Here is a 26,940-nt window from a genome sequence, read left to right on the forward strand (position 1 = left end):
GATTTCAGTGATGTCTTTTTGATTCAGGTCTTCACTTTGGTTACAGTATGAAGCACTGACCCCCACTGCATTAAGAAAAGCATTTAGGAAAGAATTCACACCAAAAAGCATAATTATTTAGCATTAATAGATTAAATTACTTTTTACAAACAAGTGACTTGAGGATAAAAATAAAGTGATAATTAAAGAAGATTGCTAAAATTAAATGGAAGACGTGTACAAACTCATTAGATCTAGATTGGATCTGGAAAAATTACTTTTCCACGTATCCCCACACTTACTAGCAATTATGGAATTCAATTAAAATAACAAGCATCCAGTGTTCACTTACTGTGAAACTAATCAGTTTCCTCCAAGCATTCAAACATGTGATTAGTGCAAGTTCCCATACACAGAATGGATTCAGTGTGCTCAGGGTGAGAATAACCAATCCTGAGTCCCTCTGTTGGTCTAACTCCAGAAATTCTGTTTAAAAGTTGATTTTGATCAGCTGAGAATCTGCACACAGATCTGTTGCACGCAAGTAGAAATAACTCCTGTTTAGATGGACAAAATTATGGTGCATGTCTGGAGTTGAGAACATGCTTTGGCACCTTATTGCATCAGGGCTACAGAGTTATTCTACCTGTCTTCCACATATTTGACCCAAAGCCCAGCTCAAGTCCTGCTAGGCCTGTCTCAGTGCTAAGGCTGCTCTTGGGATCAGATGGGAGCCAGATCACACATCTGCCTCCACAGTGCAGCCAAGGACTGGCCTGTAACGTTGGGAAGGCACACACATGCTGTAAGCCAGTGTGCTATGGATGTTTGGATGGCACATCTTAGGCAGATTAGTCCCTGCCAGCTCGGGCACAAAGGCTGTCCCTGCACACAGGTGGGTCTGGAATCATTTGCTGCTCCCAGTTCCCCTCAAGAACTTCCTGTAGCCACACACAGTATGCAGAGCAATACTTCAGAAGGGAGCGTTTCAAAGGGAGCCAAGAGTGAGATCCCTCATGTCAGTATTAAAAACTGAGAACTCCCTATTGCCAGATCAGGCAAAGGAAAAAAGAGAAATACTAGAAAAAGTACTGCTAAGCAGCCCCGGGTCCAACCAGCTAACCAGTGTGTCCTCACCAGACTGGAATTAGTGCCTTTCCTGCAATGTGACAGACATAGCAACAAAGCCTTCAAAGCTGCACACATGCAAAACACAATGAAAGGTAAATGAATTCCTCAGGGCATAAGCCAGCAGCTGGAACTCTGAACATGCCAATGTCCATACATAACATCCACCAATTCCTTGTCAGCTCAGTCCTACCTCCAGACAGATGTTTAAACTTTTCCTTCCTCCCTTTCACCCCCAGCACATTTCTCCAAGGCTGCAGTCCCTTCCCTACTTGGTGTGGAAAAGAGAGCAGTGCATTCAGAAGCCTATTTAGGAGGAATGCAGATAAGTGGCAACCACTTCTGTACAGCCTGTCTGGATTATCTCACATGCTCTAAAGGTTTGAATACTCCCCCTCCGAAGGCAGGGGGTAACAAACAGCTCATTAATAGTTCTGAGCAAGGACACATGCTCTTAAGTCACTGGTATCTCAGCTAAGAGTTGCAGGCAGTGGTTATTTTTGGTGGTCTAATGTGAGTGCGAGGAAAAGTAACTTCCTTTCTTCCCTCGTTATTACTGACAGCTCCAGTGACTCATATAGGATTTTAAAACAATTGCTTGACATGAGATGAAAATTCAAAACTTTTTGTGCTGGTCCCTGATATTCCTGAGATGTAGACTACTTTATTTTTCTCAGTTTCAAGTTTTTCACATTTTCAAAATTTTCTCTCCAAATACATGAGCTTTAAGTGTTTTGTGGCTGCATTTAAATGAAAAATCAAATTCTTATTTATATTAATATAAAGTAGGATTTGAGGCTACAGAAAAACTGTAAGCTTTCAGATTGAAAGGATGATTAGCAATCACAAAGCTTACTTTTCACCAGGTCAGGTCTTACACATCACAGACAGCAATCATTTGTTTCACCCTGGCTCAGACCCTTTCTCACGATGTCATCAGTGTCCCTGACCCAAATGCTCCTCTTCAACAAGCCATGTCAGCAATATGGGGTCCCAAATCTGCAAAGTGGGCAAAGAGCTGCGCTGCAGTCAGTGCCTCCCACCTGCAGGTTCCTCTGCCTAAAGGAACTTGCACATCTCCTGTGCACTTGTCACCTCACATCACATAAAATGTGACAAAAAAACCCCCACAAACTTAGAATAGAGCAGGCAACTCAGGTTAACCCAGGCAATCAGCTCTCTCTTCAACTATCATTATTCTTTTATTCTGGAATACTGAAATATGTTGTCTGTGGTTTTTATTTTAAGGGTTAAAGAACAACCTGTCATTCCTTCAGAAGACATTATGCTCCTAAGAATAAAAGTCATGAAAAGATTATGAGTAAGCAAGCAGTGCACATAGAATAATCACACCAATTCTGTACTAGACAACAGCTTCCACACACACTCTTCAGCAAGTGTTAAGACAGCAGAGAGAGAGGACTGAAAGCTCACTAAATGAAACAAATGGCATCATTACACACCAGCTTGGATAAGGTGTTCTTATAAATAATTGAACCTACAGCTGTTACAACAAACAAATACAGCCCATTTCAAATGCAGTAATGCTTCCTTTTTTTTTTTCTTTAAATATAGTATGTGTCTGTTGCCTTCCAAATGGGCAAATTCAAGTTATCTGGGGCATAGGTGCCAGGTTTTTTTGCAATATATGAGGAATGTGCCTTTCTTAATAATAAAAGTTAAATAGGAAACGTAAACTAGGAGATACAGCTTTAAGAATTCAGAGATGCTTTGGAAGTAAGTCATCTCACAGTCATCAACTTCAGAGTAAACAGTTTACTGCAACCTGAGTTAACTCAGTTCAAGGTCACCACTTGTGGAGCAGGGGGCAGAAAAGAATCTCCCGGGTCATCCAGCCTACTCCCATGCTATTGCAGGCAACTGTGTCATACAACCCCGTGAAAGAACACTTCACATTCCAGCTCAAAACTGCTAAAGTTTCCCGCCTCCACTGCTCTTCCTGGAAGCCTGCTCCAGAACTCATTCCTCTTATGGCATGAATGCCTTTTCTCATTTGCAACCTAAATTAAATTCATGAGCAGCTACAGCTAAATTGTTTTGCACCAACACAATTTTTCTGTTTTAGCAGGTCTTCCTCCTGCACTCACCTCTATCCATGCATTTTTAGAAAGCAATTGAGCCTCTGAGTCTTCCTTTTGCAAGCCTGTAAACAAGCATTCCCAAAGAAACTGGCCAGCATGCTGTCACCCATCTCTTTAAAATCTGGCAAATAGTGAACGACTTTAAAGGTCAGCAGACCAAAGTCTAAACTCCACTCAACATCACAAAGCCATCAAGCAAAGTCTAAAGCCAACATGCCCAACAGCTGAACAGCAAGGTTGAGAAGGTAAATCATCTCTTTTTGTGCATTCTAACTTTGACCTGTATACTAAATGAATTCCATGATTAGTGCTAGTTCAGATAGTGATTTGATGTCTGTAGGAACCTCCCTTCAAAGAAACAGACTGGAATAATTTCATGCTAGCCAGTAAACCTTCATTAAACAAGGACTTATACCTGGAAGACTGTGTGGCTGAAAGGTGGCTCCTGCTTGAGCCATCAACCTCCGGCTCTGCTGCAGACTCAGGGTTTGAAAAATGGCCATTCCAGAAGGTTGTCTGGCTCACAACAGACTTGACACGCGGTTTACCACCCATTCCCTCTGCATAAGTAACTGCTCACATCCCTGCCTTACAGTCACAAATATTTCTTCTCCTGACAAGACTCTATATTTTAACTGGTCTTTGACTTCCTCCTGAGTCTGTCCTCTGTCTTCAGTATTTGACAGCTGAGATATGGTGACAGGAGCCCTGGCCCATGCATCATGGGTGTCAGCTGAAGAAACAAATGCCTTTCTGCCACACCCATACACCCAAGCAACTCACATGAACATTCTGAAACTTCAGAAAGAAAACCAAAATTTTCCAGCATATGCTAAATAAAATCTCATCTCCATCTTAGCAGAAGACACAGCACAGCACTTGACAGCAGCAGAAGCTGAGATTTCTGTTCAGATTTATCCACAATATGTACGATCACATCTCATAGATGGAAGTACTTTACAAACAAACCGATGTACATCCTATAAAAGGAAGCTCACTGGGCACAGCTCTCAGGCTGCCAGCTCCAGGGAAGGCTGTGAACGACTTAACAGCACACCACAGCCTAGGACTCTTCAGGACACTTAACTGAGATTCACACAGGAACTGGGGCAAGGAGCACACAACTACTGAAATCGGAAAGCGTTTACAGGTAAGGGGTAATTAGTTCCATGACACCCGATTTACCTTTGTTGCAAAAGGAAAATCTTTCAATCTGCAATGACTGCATCTAGCCAAGAGGATGCTGGTTTTACACTTCAGCTGTAAGAAATGGAGGATTCATTGAGTTCAAACTGTTGAGACTACTTGTAAGAGCAGTGCAGCTGGGGTGCTCTGGGTACTGCACCTCACTCTCTGTAGACCTCTGATATGGGGCCACTTGTGCCTCGGCAGAACAATTGCTGTAAATAAACAGACCCAAATTCCAGAAGCCCTAATTATGTATAACAATGAATCCATTCAGCTGACTGCAGGATTGAGGGACACAAACACTGCACTGCATTTACTACAGTGAATGGCATTCTATAAATACAAATCAATTAGATCATCTAAACAACATCCAGCAGCTTCTCTTGCATGATTTTGTATAACAAAGACTATAAAGGCTGTCTTCACCTCTGTCACACTCCCAAACAGTGAAGTAGTAAATAAGAGGAAGTTGCATTAAACAGAAATACTAATTAGAGAATGACAAGTGTCTCAAAGTTCAAATCCAGTTTACAAACATTTCACAAAAATCAGGGTAGAGAGAAGACTCTGATGCATCTTTGATATATAAACCAGATACTTCAGATACTTTAATGCTACAGACCACCACTCCAGACACATCCTGAGATTCCCAGTTGTGTAAGGCAGAGGAATTGTGCAGGCTCACTGTGACAACCACACCAAACATTAATTTTTAATTACAACCTCTTCTAGCATGAGCTGTTCGGAAAAGCTGTATAAACACTCAACTAAGCAACAGTTAATATTTTTCCAGACATATAGGTGACAGTCTTAGTTTTTACCAAGATGGAAGATTTGGGCCTCTATCCTATGTAACATCCAAAACTAGCTGATCTGGCATAGTGTAACAGGGCCTTACAGGTATCAGCCTTACAGGTTGCTTTTTATAGTTTCAAAATAAGAAAAATCAGTTTGAGAGCTGGTCTCATTTACACACAACTGCAACAACCTCCAGAGAACCACAGAGAGCTAGGTCTAACCAAAGCACACAGGGAGCCAGGCATGCAATACTGCCAACACATCTCTGACAAGCCTAGCTGAAAACAAACTGAAATGAGACAAGGTCCTTTTCTTTAGTCTTTTCCAACCTGAAAGCACTGCTATGCTAGCAAAATTGCCAGGGGATTAATTCATCTGCCTGGATATCAGACACAGAATGGTCTCAGCAAAACTCAGAAGGCTGGCCACAGTCACACATCCAAGGCCAGACAGCAAACCTGTGCCTGCCAGGGAATTCAGGCTGGAGCTGGCTTGCTAGTCCTGATGGGCTGTGCTGCCTCTAGAGTCACCTACATGCCAGAAGGAAAGACACAGTGACTGCTTCTCTACTCACTACTGAAAACACTCGCAGAAAGCTAAACTGATGGGTGAAGCAACAGTCTGATATTCCAAGTGTGTCCAGAAATAGCAAAAAGTTACATTCCAAAAGCCAGTCCTCATCTTTACTTCCCCCTGACTCCTCCAGCCTCGCGTGACAAATTCCTATATTGCTGAGAATTCCACTTCCATTCTCTTCACTTTCCTGTTAGTAACTGGCTCAGAATTCGCATTCAGGAACTCCTTTCAATCTCTCCTTCCCACAAAAATAATTAGGAGAAAGATCCAGTCACTAGGGTAAGGAGGCAAGGACATGTCCATCTCCCTTAATGAGAACACAAATCCACGTAATGACTACCTTGGCATTGCCTCTTTTCAATCAGCAACTAAAAATACCTACCCAAATGAAAGCAGCCTTCTGAAAATCAGTGTGCACTGCCCACCAGACCTACCCACTCAGTGTATATTAGCATATGCCAGAGTCATATAAAGTCCTGGGAGTTGAGCTCACAGCAGGTCCAGCAGAGGTAGATGTGACTAACTGTGACTAAAAACCATACTGGTGTCCTTACCTCGATTCAGACTTTTCAGTCAATGGAGCCATTTTCTTAGTCTCTTGATTTCACTCCACGAGAGGCACGAAAGAGTTAAGAAAACCTTTCACTGTGTTGCCCAGTCACTTGGCTGCAGAAGTGTAAGAAATTTGTGGAGGCATCTCTTTCTCTCTGGCACCCTTAAATACTTTGCTCCTCCTCCTGCTGTGCTTTAATTAGCCAGCTGGTTCTTAGTCACCCCATCCTGTCACTAGGCTTGCTCACCAACAGCCACCCCCACCCAGCCTGCCTGTCACTCCCCTGCCACTGTCACCACGAAGGACACTGTCTCTTCCTGCAGATCTGGAGCTGAGGAAAGGAAAGAGAAAGAGGTTGGAGGTGACACTTCAGGGTAGCATTGGTACAGGACGGACTTGAGAAGTGACAGAAAGACCTTGAAGGGATGTTAAATTACAGTGAAAGTACTTGAAAAAGCACTTTTCTGTTTTTTTAAATCAGGCAGCATCCACTTCTCAAGGAAGGAAAATTTTCATTAGCACAGGACATGGCAGATCCAATTTCAATGGAGCTGAAGGGGCAGCTAAAGTTTCTGCTCTTGGCAGTTGAGATTTGTAGCATAAATACCTGACATGACACAAGGGGAAACTAACTGCTTGTATGGCTATTAGATATTATATGCCCACTCCATGAGCATTGTAACAGGCATCAAAGAAGCATCTGAGCCAGATGCAACTAGGCAACATAAAACTTGCCTTGGAGTGGAGGTAGTGCCAGCTTTTAGGAGAGTGAGGGTACACTCACACATCCCTAGGCCTGGGCAGCCCGTTGGCAAGGAAGGTGAACTGCAGCACAGAATCACCTTTCCTTCCACAGCCAATGTCTACAACACAATGTGTACAACACAAACAACTGGGACAAAGACTACCTCAACTCAGACCTTGGAGGCAAGACCAAGTGGTAATGTAATCGTGGAATTAATCTGAAGGAGCCCCCTAAGCCTCTTGGTACTCCCCTTGTCACCTGCACTGGCTTTCATGACTGACACTCCACTGTATCTCTATTTGCAGCCTGTCTCTGGATTTTGATTCCTCAAATGCACACAGGCAGGCATTGATCTACTGCCAAACTTACAGACTGATAAAATGTACTGAAAATTATTGCAAGACGAGCATCTCAGCATTCAAATGAGACCTAGAAAGCAACACAGATGGCAAGAGTTGCAGATTGCAGAAGGGCATAGAGCAAAGTCCACTTTGCATGTCAGAGCTTACACTACTGATTCTTTCAGTGAAATGTTAGCAAAGGACACAGAACAAAGGTCTCCAAATACCTACACATCTAAACCCATACTGATGTTCTGTCAAATGCTGACTCAGGTAGGGTCAGCAGCACAAGCTCTCCCTTTTCCTCCCATATATCCTTTAGCATCCCAATACTTACCTCCCACCAAATGAAGCATTTCACTATAAACCAAAACAGGCACAACTCTGGCTTGGTATATTGGCTAAGGGGCCAAAAAGGATTGGAACTGTTGCTCTACCTTACTTCATTTAACAACAACCAATCCCAAACCTCAGTGTGAACATGGCACTGGTAGTTCTAATTAGAGTAAAAAAAAGGGCTCTGGAGCCCACATTTACTATCACATCCCAAAGACTAATGTTGGAGAGCTTGTGCCTGGGCTTTTGATTTCATTTGGTATCACAGCAGATACCAGCAAAACTCAGGCCTGGATCTAGGTTTAGATTCTAGTCCCTTTACATTTGAGGAGTTTGGGTGGAAGAGGAAGAGGGTCATTTCAGACATATCAACAGTCAGAATAAAGAGTGATGGAAAACAGTATGTATGCTTTGAGTGGTCAGATCCTACTCTCCTCTTTACAAAAAAATGCAAACCAATCAACCAAACAAAAAAGCCTAACCCCGTGTGGCTCTCAAAAACAAACCAGAAAAGCCAACAAAACCCCCCACATTGTCCAAAGAGAGCTGTGCAGTAATTACCAGCTCCAATTATTTCAAACATACTTATTTACACAACATGAAACACAGTTTACACAGTATGAAACGAGATACCCCTCACAACCCAAAGACAGCCTCCTTGATCACATTCAAGTCTGTTGTGGAGCCTGGACCACATGAGAGCAGGTCAGTTGGAAGCCCTATTTGTTGTATAGCAGGGGTGTACAAACAAGTCCCTGATAGTTTGTCTTCAGGTAAGAAAAATGACTGTGATTTAAAAAAAAACATACTGTAAAAACAACAGCTAGTGAATGAAAGCATGGCACCTAGGGAGAGGCAAAGTAAGGAAAGATCCAGAAGTTGGCTCAGGTACAAAGTTAGGAGGGTCAGGTCAAGGTGGGGTTTGAAACCTTCCTGGTCTTTGCAGAAACCAGCTTAGAAGACCTTCAAACAGCTTGGCAAGGAGGGAAGAGTTTTTGTTCCAGACCACCACTTAAATGGAAATTGGGATTTTCACAGAATTCTACTTGGGTAAAGAGCAGCAAGCTTTGCCTGGCTGCAGGGCCACAGAGTCTGGCTGTTTCTAAAGTTAACCTTGAGAGCAGGATAAAAAGCTTTATGAATTGTTGATGTTTTACCATCAACCAACTGACTAATGTACTATGCATTGCAATTTTCCTGGTACCTGCTGCTGCACAATCTCTGCTGTGTTCTTCCCCATAATACCATCTCTTTGTGAAAGACAACTTCACCATCGTGGCTGAAGGAAATAGCAAAAAGGAACAAATTAATTTTCTTAACAAAAGAAGTCTTTGGCATAACAGAAGCAGATGCTGGTTCTAGGATATTCTGGACATCTGCTCTAGTAGCCACTGGACAAACCTGCTTTCACCCGAGAAGGTAATTCTACCAGTTATAAGCTACCCTGGAAAGTTTTGTTGCACAATCCATACAGTTTCTTTATTTTATTTTGATAAATATCACACAGCTATACTAGTTCTTTTATGCCACCTGAATATGCTGTGGGACTAGACTTTCCAGCTACCAGAAGAAAGCAGAGGTGCTGTGACATGCAGTTTAGAAAAGGAGGTACTTTTGATAGATCTGGGAAATGCTAAACAAAAGTGATTGAAGTTACTTCATTCTGCAGATGGAGGAGGAAGGCAAGCAAACTTAGATCATGCTAGTGCTTTTAGTTCAGTTCCAGGGTTTGAATTGCAAAACAAAACTCGGCCAAAATAACACATTGCTGCCAGAGTTCCACCCAGCACCGTCAATGAGCACAAACTCATTCACCCAACATCCTCACCCTGCTTTGTTACAAAACAGCCACCCAGGTTCTGGTTTGGATAGTATTACAGCACCCTCCCTGCTATAAAAGGTGAGCCCTACCTTGCCCCAAAGCTCCCAACACGCAGATCCCCTTGACCTGAGCCTGAATTCTGCAGCTCAGTCCTGCCCAGCTGAAATGCAAGGGAGGCAGCACCACTGCAGAAGGAAATACTGTCATCAACAGCCCCTACAGTCTGCCAGGCTGCTCCTTCCAACGGCACAAGGACTCAGGAAGCACTTCCAGCTGAGTCTGCATGGCATGAGGGGTTCAGACTCTCACCAGAGACTGAGTAAAATTCCTTGGAAAGATGCATACAGGTCTTTTAAGAGCTCTAGGTAGGAACTTGATCTGTCAGAAGGAGCAAGTCTTTAGGACAGGAGTTAAGGGCCAGCAAGAGGTCCTTGTAACAACACGGTATGTATTAATCCAGTGGAAGCACGTAGACTGCTAAGCACAGAGAGAGAAGAGCAGAGAACACAAGACAAAGTGCTATTTTTTTTTTTCAAATGGCTGAGTAAAACAAATACAGAATTTGTCTTCCTTGCTGAAGGCTGAACAACTGTCCTAAGGTCCCTTTTGGCTGCTGAAAATAAGGGCTGTACTGGAGACCAGTGATCCCTCATTTAAGACAGAATGAAATACCACCTGATAGGATCACAGTTTACCTGCACTCAGGATCTACAGCATCTTAAGGGAAACTTCAGGGAGAGGCATGGCACCTGCTGCTGTTGTCTGACTGACCGCAGAACTCCAGGGGAGCTGGACAGGCTCTCTTACACCAACACAAGCTGAGAGTGATCAGCTGTTTAGCAGGCACCTGAGGAGCACTTTTTTTCCAGCTCCTACTGATCTGCTGACCTATCTTAACTCCCATGCATAAAAGAAAGTATGATCTTGCTCCTCTACCTAGAACAGTTGTTGACCCTGGTCCAAGCAATTTTGCGGAATTCAGGACCTGCTAACTACAACACTGTAAGGGAAAAACTTGGGGCTCAGCTATGTTTACTCTAAGGAAAGCCCTAGGAAATGAATGGCAGTTACAGAATGAGATTGACAAAGCATGCATCCTCACCTACACACAAGCATCTCCAGCCCTTTGTACCCTGTGCTCCCACAAACACTCAGGCAAAATGAAAGCAAAACTTGCATGCTAGGATTTGTGGCATATGTGCCAAACTGGGGTGTGGGACACAAGGATTATACTCAATGATCACTGGATTGCTTGTGGCAGGAGAACCCAGGCTTATGTTCCTCTACCACGAAAGGACAAAGGCACTTGCTAAGTTTAGTTTAGCCCAGAGCCATGCTTACTGATCCAACCAGCACCTCAGTCAATGAAAGGCATTGCTGACCCTGAAGGTAACATAATATACCCAAATCAATATTAAAAGCTTCTGTAAAGGCACCAGCTGTTTACCACTGCTCTTCAAATTTGTGTTGTAGAGCTTAAATTAACCTTAAGGTACTGTCAGGACAAAAATCACCTCCTATATGACACAGAAGGAAGCTAATTTTTGCAAAATTCTCTAATTTTTGTTTAGACACAAAATACTCAGATATTAGCATAATCTCGGTGCCAGCCTTTTACTGCCTCTTCCAATGACAGTGATTTGCTAAGTTGCTGAAAGTAAAAAAGGAGATCTAGGAGTGCAGTAAAGAAAGGAATTTGTAGAAGCAGAAAAGAAAATTCCACATGCTCTCTCTCCATCTCAGTATTTTCTTGCAATGCTTTTTCCTGCACCCTAAGTGCTAAAGACAAATGAATATCAAACCAGGCTACCCACAGCTGGTCTTCTGTTCCCCAGGAACAGAACTACAGAGCCAAAAGAAGCAACACGTCTTCCAGTAGACAAGCCTGGGCATTCATGGAAACTAAGTCCCAGCAGTTCTGTCCAATGTATTTGCTCTGTGTGTCATTAACAAGCAAAAACCCAGCCCAAAACACCAGGCTGAGGAGAAATTTGGACTCTAACTTGGCCAGCTGGATGGAATTATTAACCAGATACATTTGTAACTATGAAAGCTAATGAGAGAGTAATCATATTTCACAGTTCACAGCCGAAAGTCATTTCCTTTAGGAGTTAATGATGGTTTAAATTTTCCCTTCTTTTTGATTTCTCTCCCATAAACCGTGGCTGTCACAGAGTTTTGAAGACTACCTTAAATCTAGCTCCAAAGGGCAACACTTTGGTGCAGGTGTATTGAGAGGAAACGTGACTAAAACTCTCCAAGGGGAAGAAGAGAAAAGCTGATCTTCCCTCATCCCTCCACTCCCAATCACACAAACATTTCTTGTCACAGCAAAGAAACAGTAACTGCATGACTTAGTAATGATAATGACTGCTGCTCAGTGCACTGCTGGGCTCTGATTAGATTCTTCTTGGCCTCTAACCAGATTATAAAAAAAATGAAAAACAAACCCCCAAAGAAAACACATTGGCCGTTCAGAAGAGGCAGGACTGATCCTAATAGGATCAGTACAGTGCTCAGTTAAGATGCTCCAGGGTCATTGTCTCCATCCAGAAAGACCAGATCCTTCATTTCAGTGACTTGGAATGAGTAAACAAAGACATTGCCCATCAGGCCATGAGCTGCTCCCACGGCCCTTTGCATCAAAAGTTCCACAGCCCAAAAAACACAGCTAAACAGGCCTTGGGGGACATCCACCTCTGGAAGCCTGGGGGCGTTGAAATTTTCACATCCTCAACTAGCTGCCCTTTGCCAAACAGGCAGGAACTATGAATGTATGAGCAGATTGGAAAGACGTTAAGGAAAACGTTTGAAACACACTGTCCCTTCCAGAATCTGTGCCTCATCGACACTCCATCTGTTCCCAAAAATTCAAGGGAAAAAATGGAAACTCCATTTTCCTGATTTCTTTAAACTCACTCTCACTGTTACTGCTCTGGTTTCTGGCACAGTGCTCCATTGTTTAAAACTCTATCACAGTCTCTGATGGGCAGAGCCAGTGTGGAGGTGGTGTGACCAACCAGCTGGAACCAAAATTACATTCTGGGCAACACCTTCCTCTAGAAGACATTCTGCTCTGACCCGGGGGAAAGTTGTGAAAGAAGGCTTGTTACACCTTACAGCAGCTTGCCTGAATAACCTTCAACATTCTCCTGAAGCCACAAATTCCACAACTGAATAAGGCAGTAGCTATTGACCAACAGGCTCTGGGAAATCTGGTCATCAGTAAGAATGACTTTAACTCTTCAGCAACTCCCCAACAGTTCTGTGTGTACACTAAAGGCACTTTTTCTCAGTTATTGAACCTTGGACCTACTAGAGCATTTTCCAGCTTTGACTGCCTCACCTATGACAACAAAAGATACAGTCAATATATACCCACTGTGCTTTCACAGATTAACTTTGTTTCCTGGTGCACTGGCTAGATATTTTCGTTCCCCTCCTGTGCCTTTGGTCCATCTTGACAGCCTGGAACTGTTCTGCATTGCAGATCAATGCACACTGCATTGATGTAGTATGCATTTTTCTCTCATATAAAAAAGGTATTGTAAAAAGGGTCATTTAGGGCTCCACCTAAGCTGGAATAGGGGCTAAAGAGTAAGCTGTTCTCCTTCAAACTCCCATATGGGCTATTCAGGCCCTGGTACTCAATGCTATGAACTCCCTGAAGAACAGATGTGCTATGCCTTGATGTCACATGACAGCCAGTAGGACTGAGCAGGCATCACAAATAAGGGAAGAAATGCAGATGTCATCATCTGGGTGATGACACAGGTCAGCCATAGCACAGGCATGAGTCACAGTGACTCCCAGGCATGTCTCTGAGAATCAAGGCTTCTTGGAGATGCTCTTTTTCCAGATCAATTCCTGACTGCGTATGTCTGCCTGGAAGAGAACCAAGTATCACATCCTCTTCCCTCTAAAGCAGTCAAACTGAGGGGAGAGAGCTTCCATCCCTGTTACAGCCAAAGTACAGGCTCGTATTCAGGCTGGGTGTAAAACAGGCCATTGTGCCAGTTCAACAGTGGGGTCGATGTGATTTTGCTCGTAAGGCAATAATAGGAGAATGACATAAAATTTGGCTTGATATATCCCAAAAGTTTTTCCAGCTTCCTCTCAAACCGCTTGAACTTTAATTCCTTAGAGAGAAGTAATTCATAAAAGACAGCACCATCAGCTAACAACAGCCTCTGCATGTTCAGCATGCAAGAGGCTGATGCAGCCTCACTGGAAGGGTTGTGTATCCCCAAAGGAGACAGACGTAAGCAGCCCTTGAGAATCGTAATGTCAGCGTGGATGTGACTCTGGCATAGAGAAAAGCACCCGGTAAAGAAAGTAGCCAAAAAGAATTGTATGTGCCATTTCTGTGAAGCTGAAGATATTCAGTCTTTGATAGCTGCTGTTTTGACCTTTGCCTTCCTGATCACAAACAGGCTCACTAGAACAGACATTCTAAGGGGAAATTCCAGAATCCCACTACCTCCATCTGTTTCTGACCTGGAATAAGGCACAGAATATTTAGTAGCACTAGCATCAAAATAAACAGAAAAAGATGGCACAAATGCAGATAATAAACAAGGAGGATGTAACAAATGCACATAGTAAACATTATGTCACAAATACAGATCGGAACACATTTGATGGTGGCAAAGGTGAATTTACTTCTTTCTGGGACTACTATGCTTTATCTCATGCATCCATGAATGACCACAAAAGTGGCGTTTGGAGACTGTCTTTCAAGAATTGGAGCTTTTGACTGGCTCACATACCAAAAAAAGCCTCTGTAATGCAGTGGTACTCCTGCCATCATATAGCTTTCTGCTGCACAACCCAGGCTGCTGTTGCTAAGGATGAAAAGTCCTTCACTACAAGTGATGGAGACAGATGTGATTTTGGTGCCTCAAGTCAGGATAAGGTCTCCTAGTATGATTTAGGTGCCTCAAGTCAGGATAACATCTCCCAGTAATGTGCTCCTTCCCCTCATTTTCAGGCTACTCACACGAGTCAGCTGGAGGAACTTTCAGGCCCAGCTTAGGACAGGATCTTCTGACGACAACTTGTATTCTATCTTCTCTTCACATGCAACTGCTACGTAACAGCTCATACCTACAAAAGTCAAAGAGAAAGAAAATGCTTACTAGTGCCATTAGTCCTGCTGTCAAACACATCTACAGAGACTGCTGTACCAAAGCAATAAGTCATTCATAGAAATAATGCTACTTTTAGATGAAACAATTACCTCTCTTTACCATGCAGGAAGCATAGCATAGTTAGTATAAACATCAGTCTGCCCAGATCCACGTCCTAGCATCCTCTGTGTGAGAACCAATATTTATAGCTGTCTCCAGGGAAGGCTGAAACCACATCTGTTTTCCTGCCTTTCTGTTAGAGATTCCCTCTCAAGCAGCAAGGAAAGCTGAATAGCACAAATATTCACGCCTCCTTACAACCTACAGTCTGCTTACCAATGTAAATCGCTGTTGATTTCAGCTTCATTTAGTATACTAGTTTGCAAATGCAAAAAGAAGAAGTAAACACACATCTATGCTGCTATCCCTGATGAGTGAACAGGCTTGGGCTGGGAACTAGGGATAACAACAACCATGAAACGTAACTCTCCACTGCTAGGAATAAAGAAGGAAGGGTAGGTAGTAAATGTATATTCAGAAACATATACATTAGGTTGTCTTCAGACAAATTCCTTAGTTAGGATACACAGCTAGACAGACACAGGGGCAGAATTCACACAGAAAAATTCAATGGTTTTTTGCATGCACTGATGGCTACTAAATGAAAGAATTTAACTCTAGTCCAACATTAAGACTAAATGGTAATACCTGACATAGATTTGATAGATGGCTGTGCACCTTTATTGTTTCACTCAATAACATTAACAGCAGTCTGCTATAGCAAGAAGCCTTTGGAGTTTGACTTACAAGGTAAGTATTGACACATCTCATCTTTAATCATGTTATTTGTCAGACTGAACTAGTCACCCACTCACCCTGAGCTCCTGCTGTACCAAGTGGAGAGAGGCGTTCTTCCAGAGGGCAATGCAACTTTACACTACCAGCGGAGGCCCAGGGGCCCCCCACCAAGGCTGCTGTGCCTCAGCCTGGAGGGGCCAAGGCAAGCAGGGAGAAAAACCCTTTGGGTAAGGGCGAGAAGTGCCTCTCTCCCATAGACCTTTGCAGTCACATGTTAATGTATTGTAAGTTCTGTGCATTCATTGATTCACTGAGTTAATGTCACCCCAGTTCAGTCCTTGCTGACCATATATGCACCCTTTCCAGAATGTTCTTCCCTCCCTCAATCCCCATTGGCTCTGTTTTACCTCAGTGCTCTGCCCCTGTTGCTCTATCGGTTCTCCCAACCCTTAGCCACACCCTGCACCACTTTCCTCTACCCCTACCGGCCCTTAACCTTTGGATCCACCCCTTTAACCCCCTCTTTAACCTCGTGCCCTCAGACCATCCCCGGTTCTCGTCCCTGCTCTACTTTGGAGTCCGTTCTCCATGCATGTGCCGTAAGGAACAGCACTCAGATTTCCAAACGGGGCCCGTCTCTTCACCTCAATCCTTGGCTTTTCTTAGCAGAGTGCTCTGGGCCCCGAAGGCGCAGGTTGCTCTCAAGGCCTCATTGCAGCTCACGATAGAACAACTACCTTCTTTATACTTCTTTGTATTCAAAACTTTAGGAAGAGGTTGAGGACACCAACTAGCAAAGTTCGATGCCTGTGCAGGATGACTGAACAAATCGTCACGTGTGTTTTATTCAAGCTCTGAGGGGAAGTCACATGTTTTTCAACAAGCAGTGCAGGACAAGGACCTCCAAGGGCCTTGTACAACCAGCCTGTCAGCCAGTAAGCCTCACCAGTTAGATATTCTCATGGCAGTGCACACGGGGCAAAAACACGCCAGAGAAAGCAGAAGGTGATGCTCAGAGATAAAAGCATTCATAAGAGTATCAAGGATGGCATAGGAGCCATCTCAGATCATTCTTACAGAGCTCAAATAATACCATGTTTTTACAAGGCTCAAGACTTCATTCAAGACCCATGAAGATCCCAAGCAACGATCCTAGAAAAATGAGGATGCTTTCAAAAAAACTTGAATCATCCTAGGAAAACACAAGCTGAAAAAAATCAGAGTTTTCTGTTGAGGATGGTCTAACAGCTTTTCCATCTCCAACAAGCAGAAAGGGATCGTGAACTGACACACGTTTGAAAGCCTTATTGCTAGTACCGGGAAGAAAATTTCCTATAAAGATGTCCAGAGTATGCACCAAGAGAGAGTTAATATTCCAGTGGCAAGGTCAAGCCCTGGTTTTCCTGCAACACAAGAAGCTGTCTTGCTGGCATTAACTGCAGTTTGTTTGCTTTCCCAACCTGCCTTGTCCTTGTGAGTTGGCAAAAGGCTGAAGCTGGCCAGAGTCCCAACTACCAAAAGCTGCCCAAAGAAGAGAACTGTTATCACAAGGACTAAAAGCAAGACTGAGAGGGGGAGGAGAGAGTAAATGGCACAAAATCCAACAGATAAAAACTTCTCTGGTGCCGAGAATTGTTACAAGTAAGGCTCTAACCTGGCACATAGCCAGGGAGCTCAGCAAGACAAGAGAATACAGAGGAAGGTTATGACTGGTCCTTGCCCCAGTCTAGAAGTAACACCAAAATGTTCAAACTTTCCCCTTGGAAATCTGCCCCATTTTAGCTTCTGGAGGAACATAAGAAGCTATTTTTGGTGAGAAATCTATGCAGGACTCACAGAAAGCTTCAGTTTAGACAAACTTTATACACACTGCTGTTGGAGTACTTCACTTTCTGTCAATCACAGCAAAATTAGGGAGCTGAGAGTGTCAGAGAGAAAGGACACCATACCAAGAAGTTTTAAACATGTGTTAATTCTGTTAGTAGTCAGCTGTGTGCTGGCTTTATCTGCTTTTAAGAGTTTGATTTCTAGCATAAAAGTCTAATGAAAGAGTTTCTAATAATACAAAAGGTACTTGGATACTGCCTGCACAAGAAGCCAGCACCCTGCACCAGTGGTAACTGGGCTGCTCAGGGAGCTACAAAAAGCAACTTCCACATGGAAACTTTGAATGAATGCAGCAGGTGAGCAAATCAAGCAAATGCAGAGAAAACAAAAAAACACCACCAAATCAAACCAACCCAAAATCTCACCACACAGCTGATAAAGGTTTCCCTGCAGAGTTTGAAGTTTTCTTCCTTCCTTTCCCCTTAATTTTTATAACTAAGGATTTCCTTAGCTCTAGACACATCTTGAGTTTAAAGACAAATCACGGTGGCTTAGAAAAAACTGCAGATTGTGTAGTTCTGATGCACTGAGTGACTGCCTCAGTCTGTCCTGGTACCCAAGCCTGGTATAAGAGGCTTTTCAGAACAACATGGGAAAGGAAAGCAGGAACACCACGAGGATGACACTTAAATACAAAAGTAACAAGGTCTACAGTTCTAGAGATGTTTCTGGAAGCTGTTTTATTCTGTGCTAAGGACTGATACACTGGCTGACAATACCACGCTAGTCTAGAATCAAGCTCTCTTGCTTCTTCTCCCTTTTTCAATTTCCTTTTTTCAGCCAAGCACATCTTAAAAGAGTTGGACTCAGGCCACACTCAAACCACATCCCTATGGAGGAAGGAATGCTGCCAAAAGCAAAAAGAAGAGATGAGAAAGGGAGAAAATTTCTAGTTGCAGACAGTGGCCAGGCATGATCCAGCAGGACAAGTCTGTGAATACACTTACAAGCCCTGATAAGGACACCTAGTCCCAACTAACCCACTGTAGACACGAACATCAGCTCAGCATGCTGCTGTTCTTGCAGTAATTTTCCACACTTCACAGCCTGAGCTGACACACAACCAAGCAGACAGCACAGCTTCCAGTACCCCCCTTAGGCAGCAATGGAAAACACTCCCAAGTGATCTCACACCTGAACACAACAGGAGGGCAGCGCACACACACACAGCCTCCAGCTCAAGAACTGGAAGTGCCAAGGAAAAGAAACATAGGAGTCTCACATTGTTTTCAAGGTAAAAAGAGAAAGGATCTGACCCTGCTTGACTTCATCGTGTTGTTTGTACAGCAGCCTGTGCTTTGGGCACTGAGCTGCAAAATCAAAGCAAGTACAATGGCAATGAAAATATAATCAAACACATCAGTGTGGGACCAGCTTTGCAATGCAAAAGCAAGGAGCTGGAAACTAAGATCAACAAACAATACTCAGATCTAAAGGCCGTTTAGAAAACAACAAATTCAAGCAGCTCGGTAAGACTAGTAGGATAAAAATATTATATTTTGCCATTGTCCACATAAGAACAGGCAGCCTGTTTTCAATAAATTTAAATGGACAAGGCACATGAAGGGGAAAAAGATGCATGGATGAGGAGTGATTTGACCTGATCGCACCAGAATCAGTGCCAGGAACAAACTGTGACTCCAGCTTTCCCAGCACAATGCTCTTCTCATGGTCTCTACTGCCTCTAAGGCTGAAAATTGACACCCACCTTTTGGAGGCGTTTTCACTTAAAACTGCTTGTCACTGTCCCACCTGCTGGAACTTACAACTCCCTGCAGTGCTCGTAGCAGAGATGTCCAAGTGAGTACTTCATAAACCACAGAGGGCTGAATCCACCAAGTTAAACTGAACAACCAGGGACAATCAATTAAGCTGATCTATTTTTTTGATGCTGATCACACAGTGCTCAGATGCATCCTTCAGCTGGCAAAGGTGCAAGTGAGGCCAACCATCAGTATTGATAAAGCAACAAGAAGCAGTGTGGAAGGGAAGACAAGGGTCCCTGTCTTCAACCTGAGCAACTGTTTGCTAAGTTGATGCTTGTCCTTGGTGTCAGATATAGTTATGTCCTCCCACTTTGGAAGTCCTAAGACTTGTCATTCAGCTCAGAAGAGATATCAACAGATCTTCTGAAAATTTCTTACTTGAGCCACTCCATCACAAAGAGTTCTAGCTTAGTAAGTAATATAAATACAACAAAAATGCCATCCGCAGCTAGTGCAGCAAAGATCATATTCTGATGATATTTTTGCTAAAATTATTATTAATAATAATAGTAGTAGTAATAATAATCATCATCAAACTTACTGATAAGCCATCTCTAATATCCTTGGGTCTTGGATAGTTTATTAGATTTTACAAAACAAACTGCCTATATGCCATGAATATGGACTGCTTAAGGACAGATGGCCAGAGCCTGTCCCTGTGGACTAGAATGACTCAAAGAATATTGCTTTGGGCTAACAGAAATACTAAAGACAACAGTGATGCTGTTACTAATCTACATGCAAGGCCAAATCCTGCTGAAGCATGTCATTTTCAGTGAAGTCAATAAAAGAGGCACAAATACGCTTCAGGGTAGATCCTGATTTCTCAAGATCTGATTTCCAAGACTGGCTTAGATTTTCACCAATATCATTAGGAGAAATGAACTTTTCTGCCTGGTAGACCTTTTATTTTAGTGCGTTTATGTAAACCAGTGGCTTTCTTCGCCCACTGCTCAACAAACATGACCTATATAGTATGTGACCTCCAAATGCAAATTCCTTACATGGACTGCTTGGGTTCAACTCTTGAGAAAAAACTGCCAGCACATACCAGATTAGCTCGAGCTGCCTCCTCAGAAGAGGCTGCTGCCAAAATTCCTCTTTCAGGTTTGTTCAGTCCATGCCCGAAAGACTGCTTTTACCTGTCCACATGAGTCAGCAAAATCCATTTCAGCTCTTCTCCAGCACAGTGCAGGCAGCATACACCTCCAGGCAGCAGAGCCAGCCTGGCACAAAACACCCCTGTTTGCTCAGGTGTGGCTCTTTCTGCTCAGGCATACCAGCAGGCAGCATTCCAGCAGCACTGTGCAGAAGGAAAACTGCCCAGAAGCAGCTAATACATACAAATCATCAATACAGGCTTCCCCCACCAAAAAATACCTATTAAGGCATGCAGGAAGCTGGAGAGAATGGTAAAGTGGGCAGCTCTCAGTCTAACAGAATTTAAGAGCACATCTGCACACAAAGGGAGAAGTGGATATCTGCTGAGCAGGCATCCCTATTTCTTCTACATTCCCATCTCAAAACTGAGGTCAGGAATAAACAGAAAACAAACATACAGAGGAACGAGGTCACGCTGTATCTCAGAAATCACAGAGAACCAAGCTTGTAGATCAAGGCTGATCCACTCTCAGATCCTTAAGATGTAATTTCAGCAACACACATTTGATTACCCCTACAATTCACTTGATAGCTCTTGAAAGGAAAAAAAAAGGTGTCACCAACATATAGATGGTGATCAGAAAGAACAACACTGCACTGACGCCAGAGCTCTGGGCATATTCTCACTTTGTTGCCATTTTCCATTAGCTAATACTGTCAGCTCCAGAGAGGTGAGATATGACTTTGCCCAGAGTAATACCATCCAGATACAGAGGTTACTCTCAACTGACCCCAACCTAAGTGAGATTAGAGTCAACCCCTCCCCTTCCCACCTCTTTCATCACCTCTATATTTAACCACAGATTAACTCATTTCCTCTATCCACATGTAAGATTAAAGTGCACCAAGAGCTGTCAGCTCAAGCTGAGCCTCAATGCATCCTCATGTAAATCACTACTCAGTGCATGTTTTAAAGTATGTCAAGGAGGAGAATGAGTCACACCTTCATACTCACAAAACCACACACTTGCTTCTCAAGAAATAAAACTGGCTGGCAGCCCAGGTCCCCAGAACAGTGAGAGATATCTCCAATTCTAATCTTTCCCTGTCTGTTACATAAATCTGAGAGACATAAGAAGTGCCACTATTTACCGTGTTTGAATGAAATGTGGGTCAGTGACCAAAGCAAAGGGTCAAACACAGTGACCTGGCCTTCAGACACTGCATTGATTACACTTCTCTAGGAGGAAACAATAGCCCCTCATTCCAGGGAGAGGGAAAAATAGTACAACAAAATCTTACTGAGATCTCACGCTCACTAGGTTTGGTTCAAAGAGGCTGAGAACTACAAAACTGACTAGAAAAATGAAACACCAGCAGGGAAGGGAGAGAGAATTAGAAAGCAATGAAAGACTTCTCAGCCTGCAGTGCCACTCATGAAGTGCTTTGTACAAGGATGAAACTGCTTCCCTCAGACTGCAGCTCTCCACTGACTGTGAGGCAGACTCACAGGAAGGAGAGAGGGGCTCTACACTGTGAGGGGGCCAGCAGCTGAAGCTCTGGGGCTGCAGGGATCCCACCCTTGTCTGGTCACAGCACTGCTGTGCTCCCACCCTCCAGGGCTGCAGCCAGCACCTGACACTCCCATGGAAAGCAGGTGCCTTTGGCATTTGTATTCTCCCTCTGTATCTCAAGACACTACACCAGAAGACAGCACTTTATTTCTATCCGACCTCTCTGCAAATCACTTGGAGCTCTGCCTTATAAGATCTTTATCACAGCTAGCAGCAAACCTTAGCAAGTTGTAAATAAAGCTGGGACTTTAAATCCAGCCATACGAGTTAACTCCATAGTGAATATCATTTTTCACAGCTAACAACTATGGTAATGAATTTTACCTCAATGAACACAGAAAGGGTGAAGCATGCAAAATAGAGAACAGGAGTAAGTTTCTTCCCTTAGATTTTATATCAGTAATCCTTTAAAGTAAAAGCACTTGTTTTCCTCATCTCCCTAATCTCTCTTGGTCTAACATTTCAAGCAATGAGGTTGCCCTTAAATTCCAGTGGCTAAAAAAGAGGCCTCCCTATCTTTGCCAAGAATAACAGAAAATCAATGCGGACAGCAAGCAGGGAAACATGCAGAGGAGTCACTGGCATTTGCTTCAGCTGAACAGCTGGAATAAGTTGTCAATTCCCCTTACTGTATCCTCCAACTGCACTGCCTGGCAAAGGGGCCTACCAAAAAAGAAAAAAGGAAAGAAAATGCTTACGACAAGCTTACGAGACATCTCAAAAGCAATCACTGTGTCTCCATTATTCAAGAAACTCTGGAATGACAAACAGATGGAAATGAGAAAAGAAACCGTGGAATGACAAAGGGGATTCAGCCATAGATTGCAGGAGCAATGGCGCATGCCAGGCAGATGTACCATCGCCAGAGCAGAATCTGTCTGATCTAACACAGGGAAGGCACTGCCTGTGAATGAAATCAAAACACGCTGGGCAAAGACAGACACAACTGTCAATATTTGGTGCTGCCATGCATATACCAAAACTGAGATGAACATATACCAAAATATAGAGAACAAAGAGTAAAGTGGCTGAAACCTCCCATGAAAAGAAAGAACTACCTTGCAGGGATCAACTGCTGCCAAGGTGGTGGTGATTCTCTTTCAGCTCAGGCATTCCCAGAGGGCTATAAATAGATAGTCACGATTTTCCATTTATTTAAGAGTGTGTTTTGGGGTGAACATGTGTCCGTTTTATTTTCTGGCAGTATGAGGTCACTATATAAAATTTATGGCAAACTTAGGACACATCTAAAAATCAATAGCAGGCTTCTAGTGAGCTGAGAAGCTGAAACACTTAACAGATGGAAAGGAGAAAAAGGAATAATGCACTGCATGGGGTCATTATCAGTTCACAGAAAAGCTATAAGACACAGTCCTTGAGCTGCGTAAAGGATGTGAAAGGCCTCTCTGCTTTCTCTGTACATTGGCTCCGCGTTGCAATGAAACTGCAAGCGTGTCCCATGGAAGCAAGTCACATCTCTTGCTTCTATCCCTGTCTGCCAATGTGCTTACACACCACTGTCCCCTGTGTTTGCACACATGCTTATTTCATTTTTCTGCTGAGACTTTAAAAATTGAGTTCTTTTTGATACTCTTGTAATTCAGAAATTAGACTCAAACCCTGAAAACATGGTTTATTCTTGACAAAATAAAGGGCAAAAAGACTCTTGATCAGGTCTACAGGAAAAGAAACTTCCTGTTCTAAAGAACAAATTTATATTTCATATTTCTTTAAGCCTCATATTGTTTTGATGTCTTTATACATAACAGAAAAAATAAAAATTGATTGTAACCACTATGAGACAAATCTCATCGGATTCCCTTCCAATTCTGTATTTTGTGCCTGAAAGTGCAAGTGACCAAGTAGCTGGCCAAGTTACACCAGGTATGATTGTGGCAACACTAATAGTCAGGCATCCTTAAAATGGGTGAAAACAACTAACAAAGAAACATCTTCTGCTCAGACAGCCTTTCTGATAGTCTGACCCTCACACAGTTATCAGCCCTCAGAAGGTCAGTGTTTGGGCCAGAGCATGGCAAGTCACAGCTACTTCACTCTGCAGGGTACCACTACAGGATGCTGAAGGTAGAACACAGGAGACAAATCCCAAATTTCTGCTGGATAATGCACCACCCTGCCTAGGGTGGCAGGGTATTACAAACACGATTTAAGACAATTCCTCCCTGTCTTAAGAACAGGAAGGGAATAATGGAAGGAGCAGCCTGAACCAGGTATGTGGAAGCTGTGGAGGTCCAGGGACCACACCATTACCTGGGCTGGGATTTATAATGATCCAGGCAAAAGTCACAGTAAGAATCAGGCAGACTCTTGAAGCAGCAGCCCAGGAAACCTGACTTGTTAACCAACATATAATTAAATAATACCAAGGAACCTTGTAAGATTAGACAACTGAATCAAATCAATGCTTAAGAGAAAAGGCGGCAAATATACATTGAGATTACAAAGAAGGATGAAAGGAATATTTAGCTGAAAAAGATGGGAGCATAGAAGAAAAGCTGATTAATTTCAGGCTGCAAGTCAAGTAATGAATGAGTAAGTGTGAAGCAAAACTGGGACACGCTGATTTATCCTGCTCTGTGCTAGAAGAAGGCACTAGATGCGATAGATATTATTTTATAAAAATAAATTTTAAAAGGTGGCATGAAAATCAGCCTGAAGAATTTATCACCACAGGGCAAGAAGGCAACACTGTAGGGAAATATCTTTACTGGCTTTCAAAAACGATTAGACAATTATATTAACATAAATAATAGCTACAACTGGCAGAGCTACATGAAGAGTTACAAGAATAATCAGCTCAAAGGCACCTCTCTTTTCCATTTGCAGCCCTATATTTGTGCTTTCAGGCAAGGTCTGCTCTTTCTGAGTCATTGCTAGAATTAAACAGGTTGTAAAATTCCTATTTGGCCCTTATATGGTCTTGTGTCTGATGGATGCTCAAACCATGGGTTCAGATTCTCAATAGTTTTGGGATGTGCCAACACCAGTGAGCAAGGCTGAAGCTTTGTCTGGTAAAAGGATTGGTAATTCTACTCCTTTAGTGAGCTGGAAAGCTAATGAGCACAGCAGCAAGTTGTTTACTTTAGCTCAAGCACCCTCCTGCTAAAGTCTGCCCCAGCTGTGACTCAGTCTGCTCTTGTGAATGAAGATGAGCACCAAAAAACCCCACATCTTTCGTCTTCATACTCAGGCCTCCCTGAATTCGCTTAGAATTTCCCTGTCCACATGAACATCAATGCTTCCTTGTCCTGCACTGGCACGTTGGCCCCTTTACATTTTAGATGGTCAAAGGGTACAACAACAGCACGACCTACTTTGTAAGTATCTTTGTACCTACTCCAAGAGTTACTTGCCAAAATAGATGCTATCCTTGAATCTGAAAAAGTGGCCTTTTCTTGTCTTTCCCATGAGATAATGTTAAAGTTCATATCTGTGAACAAGCCAAGCTTTGATTACTCTCCTCTTGTTTACAGCTTTGCATAAAATGCAAGGCCATTAAGTCAAGTTGTTTTTCTAATTCTGCAATCATACTAAACTTTCAGAGATAATCCTATAAACTAGATTCTCTGGGCTTTCAGAGGTTCCCTAATATGGTCATTAAATATCTAAGAGATGAGGACACCTCACAAAACCCTAAATACAACTATAAACTCTTTAGACTTCTCATTAAAAAAAAAAAAAGTTAGAGACAAAAGATATGGCAGATTACAAACTGGTGCCAAGATACAACTAAGGCATGTGCCTGATGAGAGCAGCAAATATGTCCAGGATAGCACAGACAGAGCTGTCAAATATGGTTGCAGAATTCTGAAATGGAAAAGGGATACTATTTGGAAGACTGACTAAGACAAGATTATCCAATACTGTGTCGGTTTTCAAAGTGGTCCTGAGATGACATTACTCTATTTTTTCACATTTAAAAATCAGAAAAGTATTAAAACCTGAGAGAAGTACATGAGTAACTCTTTTGGCATTAGACATATAGACCAAACTCAGCTTGTTTCTTATTTAGTGCTGCATAAGTTTCTAGCTATTCTTACTGATGTCTCTGCAAATATTTACACATTTAATACAAATCAAAGCTTCAGCCTCCCATAGTGCTGCCATTTATAAGACCACATCTTGGTTAGATGAATTTTCTATTAACCCTGTGATGGATTTTACACAGAGCCTCTTCTCCTTCAGACCCAGGAACTGAAAGTTAACCTGGACTTCATGGAATTTCACTGGATAGACAAAATCAGTGCTGTGGAGAATCAAGTGTCCCTTCACCCATCTGTCATCTATTACACCTGCCCTTCTTTAACACTGGCTGAGATTTTAGCAGACACTCCCCATGTAAGCAGCTCACCTGCCCTAGCAAAGGGGCTGCTTAGCAGAGCTTGGTCATCTTCACACATTCAGAAGCAGAGAATGCTTTGGCTCAAGCAGACGATTTCCTCTGGATGGTAAGGATTGAAAAGACCTTTGGTACCTACCTTCATAGTAAAAGTGACCCGTGTTTCAGAAGACCAGTAACTCATCTGCTTTGTATTTGGCTATAATACAAGAAATATTTTTTTCTATCCACCCATTCAGATAACACAGGGCTTGGCTTTATTAGAGCACAGCTCAGCTAGCTACAATGATGCCGGGCCAAAACATTTTCAACAAGTTGTTCAAACATTATTAGTTTTGTCCTGAAAAGAGCAAGATACTCTCTTGTCTTGGGGGTTACTCTCTGAACAGATGTTCAAACACTAACAAAGACATGCAGCGTCCAATTGCTAAGCCAGGATCCTGGGAACTTCCATTGTACTGTACTCCTGTTCTCAGGAAGCATAAGCCAGCACTTTCATCACATTTCCCTGTAATTAGAGTAAACAGAACTGCTCCCATTATGACAGGAGTGGAATGAATTAGGAAGATATCCCAATTCTAAAGATCAGTATCAAGAGGCACAAAGTATTACAGGCTTAGTTGTTTGCTTCTTGACAGCTAAAATCTGTGAGGCCTGTACCCAGTGAAGGTGACTATGATGAACTGTTATGCTGTCATTTGCAATGTGTGCTCATGGCAAGATACTTTTGAAACAAGTTCAAACTTTACAAGAAGAA

The 26,940-nt window shown here is 42.8% G+C and overlaps 1 protein-coding gene across 20 annotated transcripts in view; it reads right to left on the bottom strand.

Moving 5' to 3' along the window:
* SORBS1 (sorbin and SH3 domain containing 1) overlaps positions 1–26,940 on the bottom strand; it is a 209,469-nt gene that overhangs the window by 66,814 nt on the left and 115,715 nt on the right. For 14 of the 20 annotated variants that reach the window (XM_063405821.1, XM_063405820.1, XM_063405819.1 and 11 more), the window contains exon 1: positions 6,326–6,372. In XM_063405821.1, the coding sequence (XP_063261891.1) occupies positions 6,326–6,357 (32 nt within the window). In that variant the 5' untranslated portion in view covers positions 6,358–6,372. Of the gene's footprint in view, positions 1–6,325; positions 6,373–14,567; positions 14,675–26,940 lie in introns of those variants that run through there. The other 6 variants (XM_063405809.1, XM_063405808.1, XM_063405806.1 and 3 more) reach the window with 1 other exon arrangement.

The sequence above is a fragment of the Prinia subflava genome, chromosome 9, assembly GCF_021018805.1.
Source record: "Prinia subflava isolate CZ2003 ecotype Zambia chromosome 9, Cam_Psub_1.2, whole genome shotgun sequence".
NCBI lineage: Eukaryota > Metazoa > Chordata > Aves > Passeriformes > Cisticolidae > Prinia > Prinia subflava.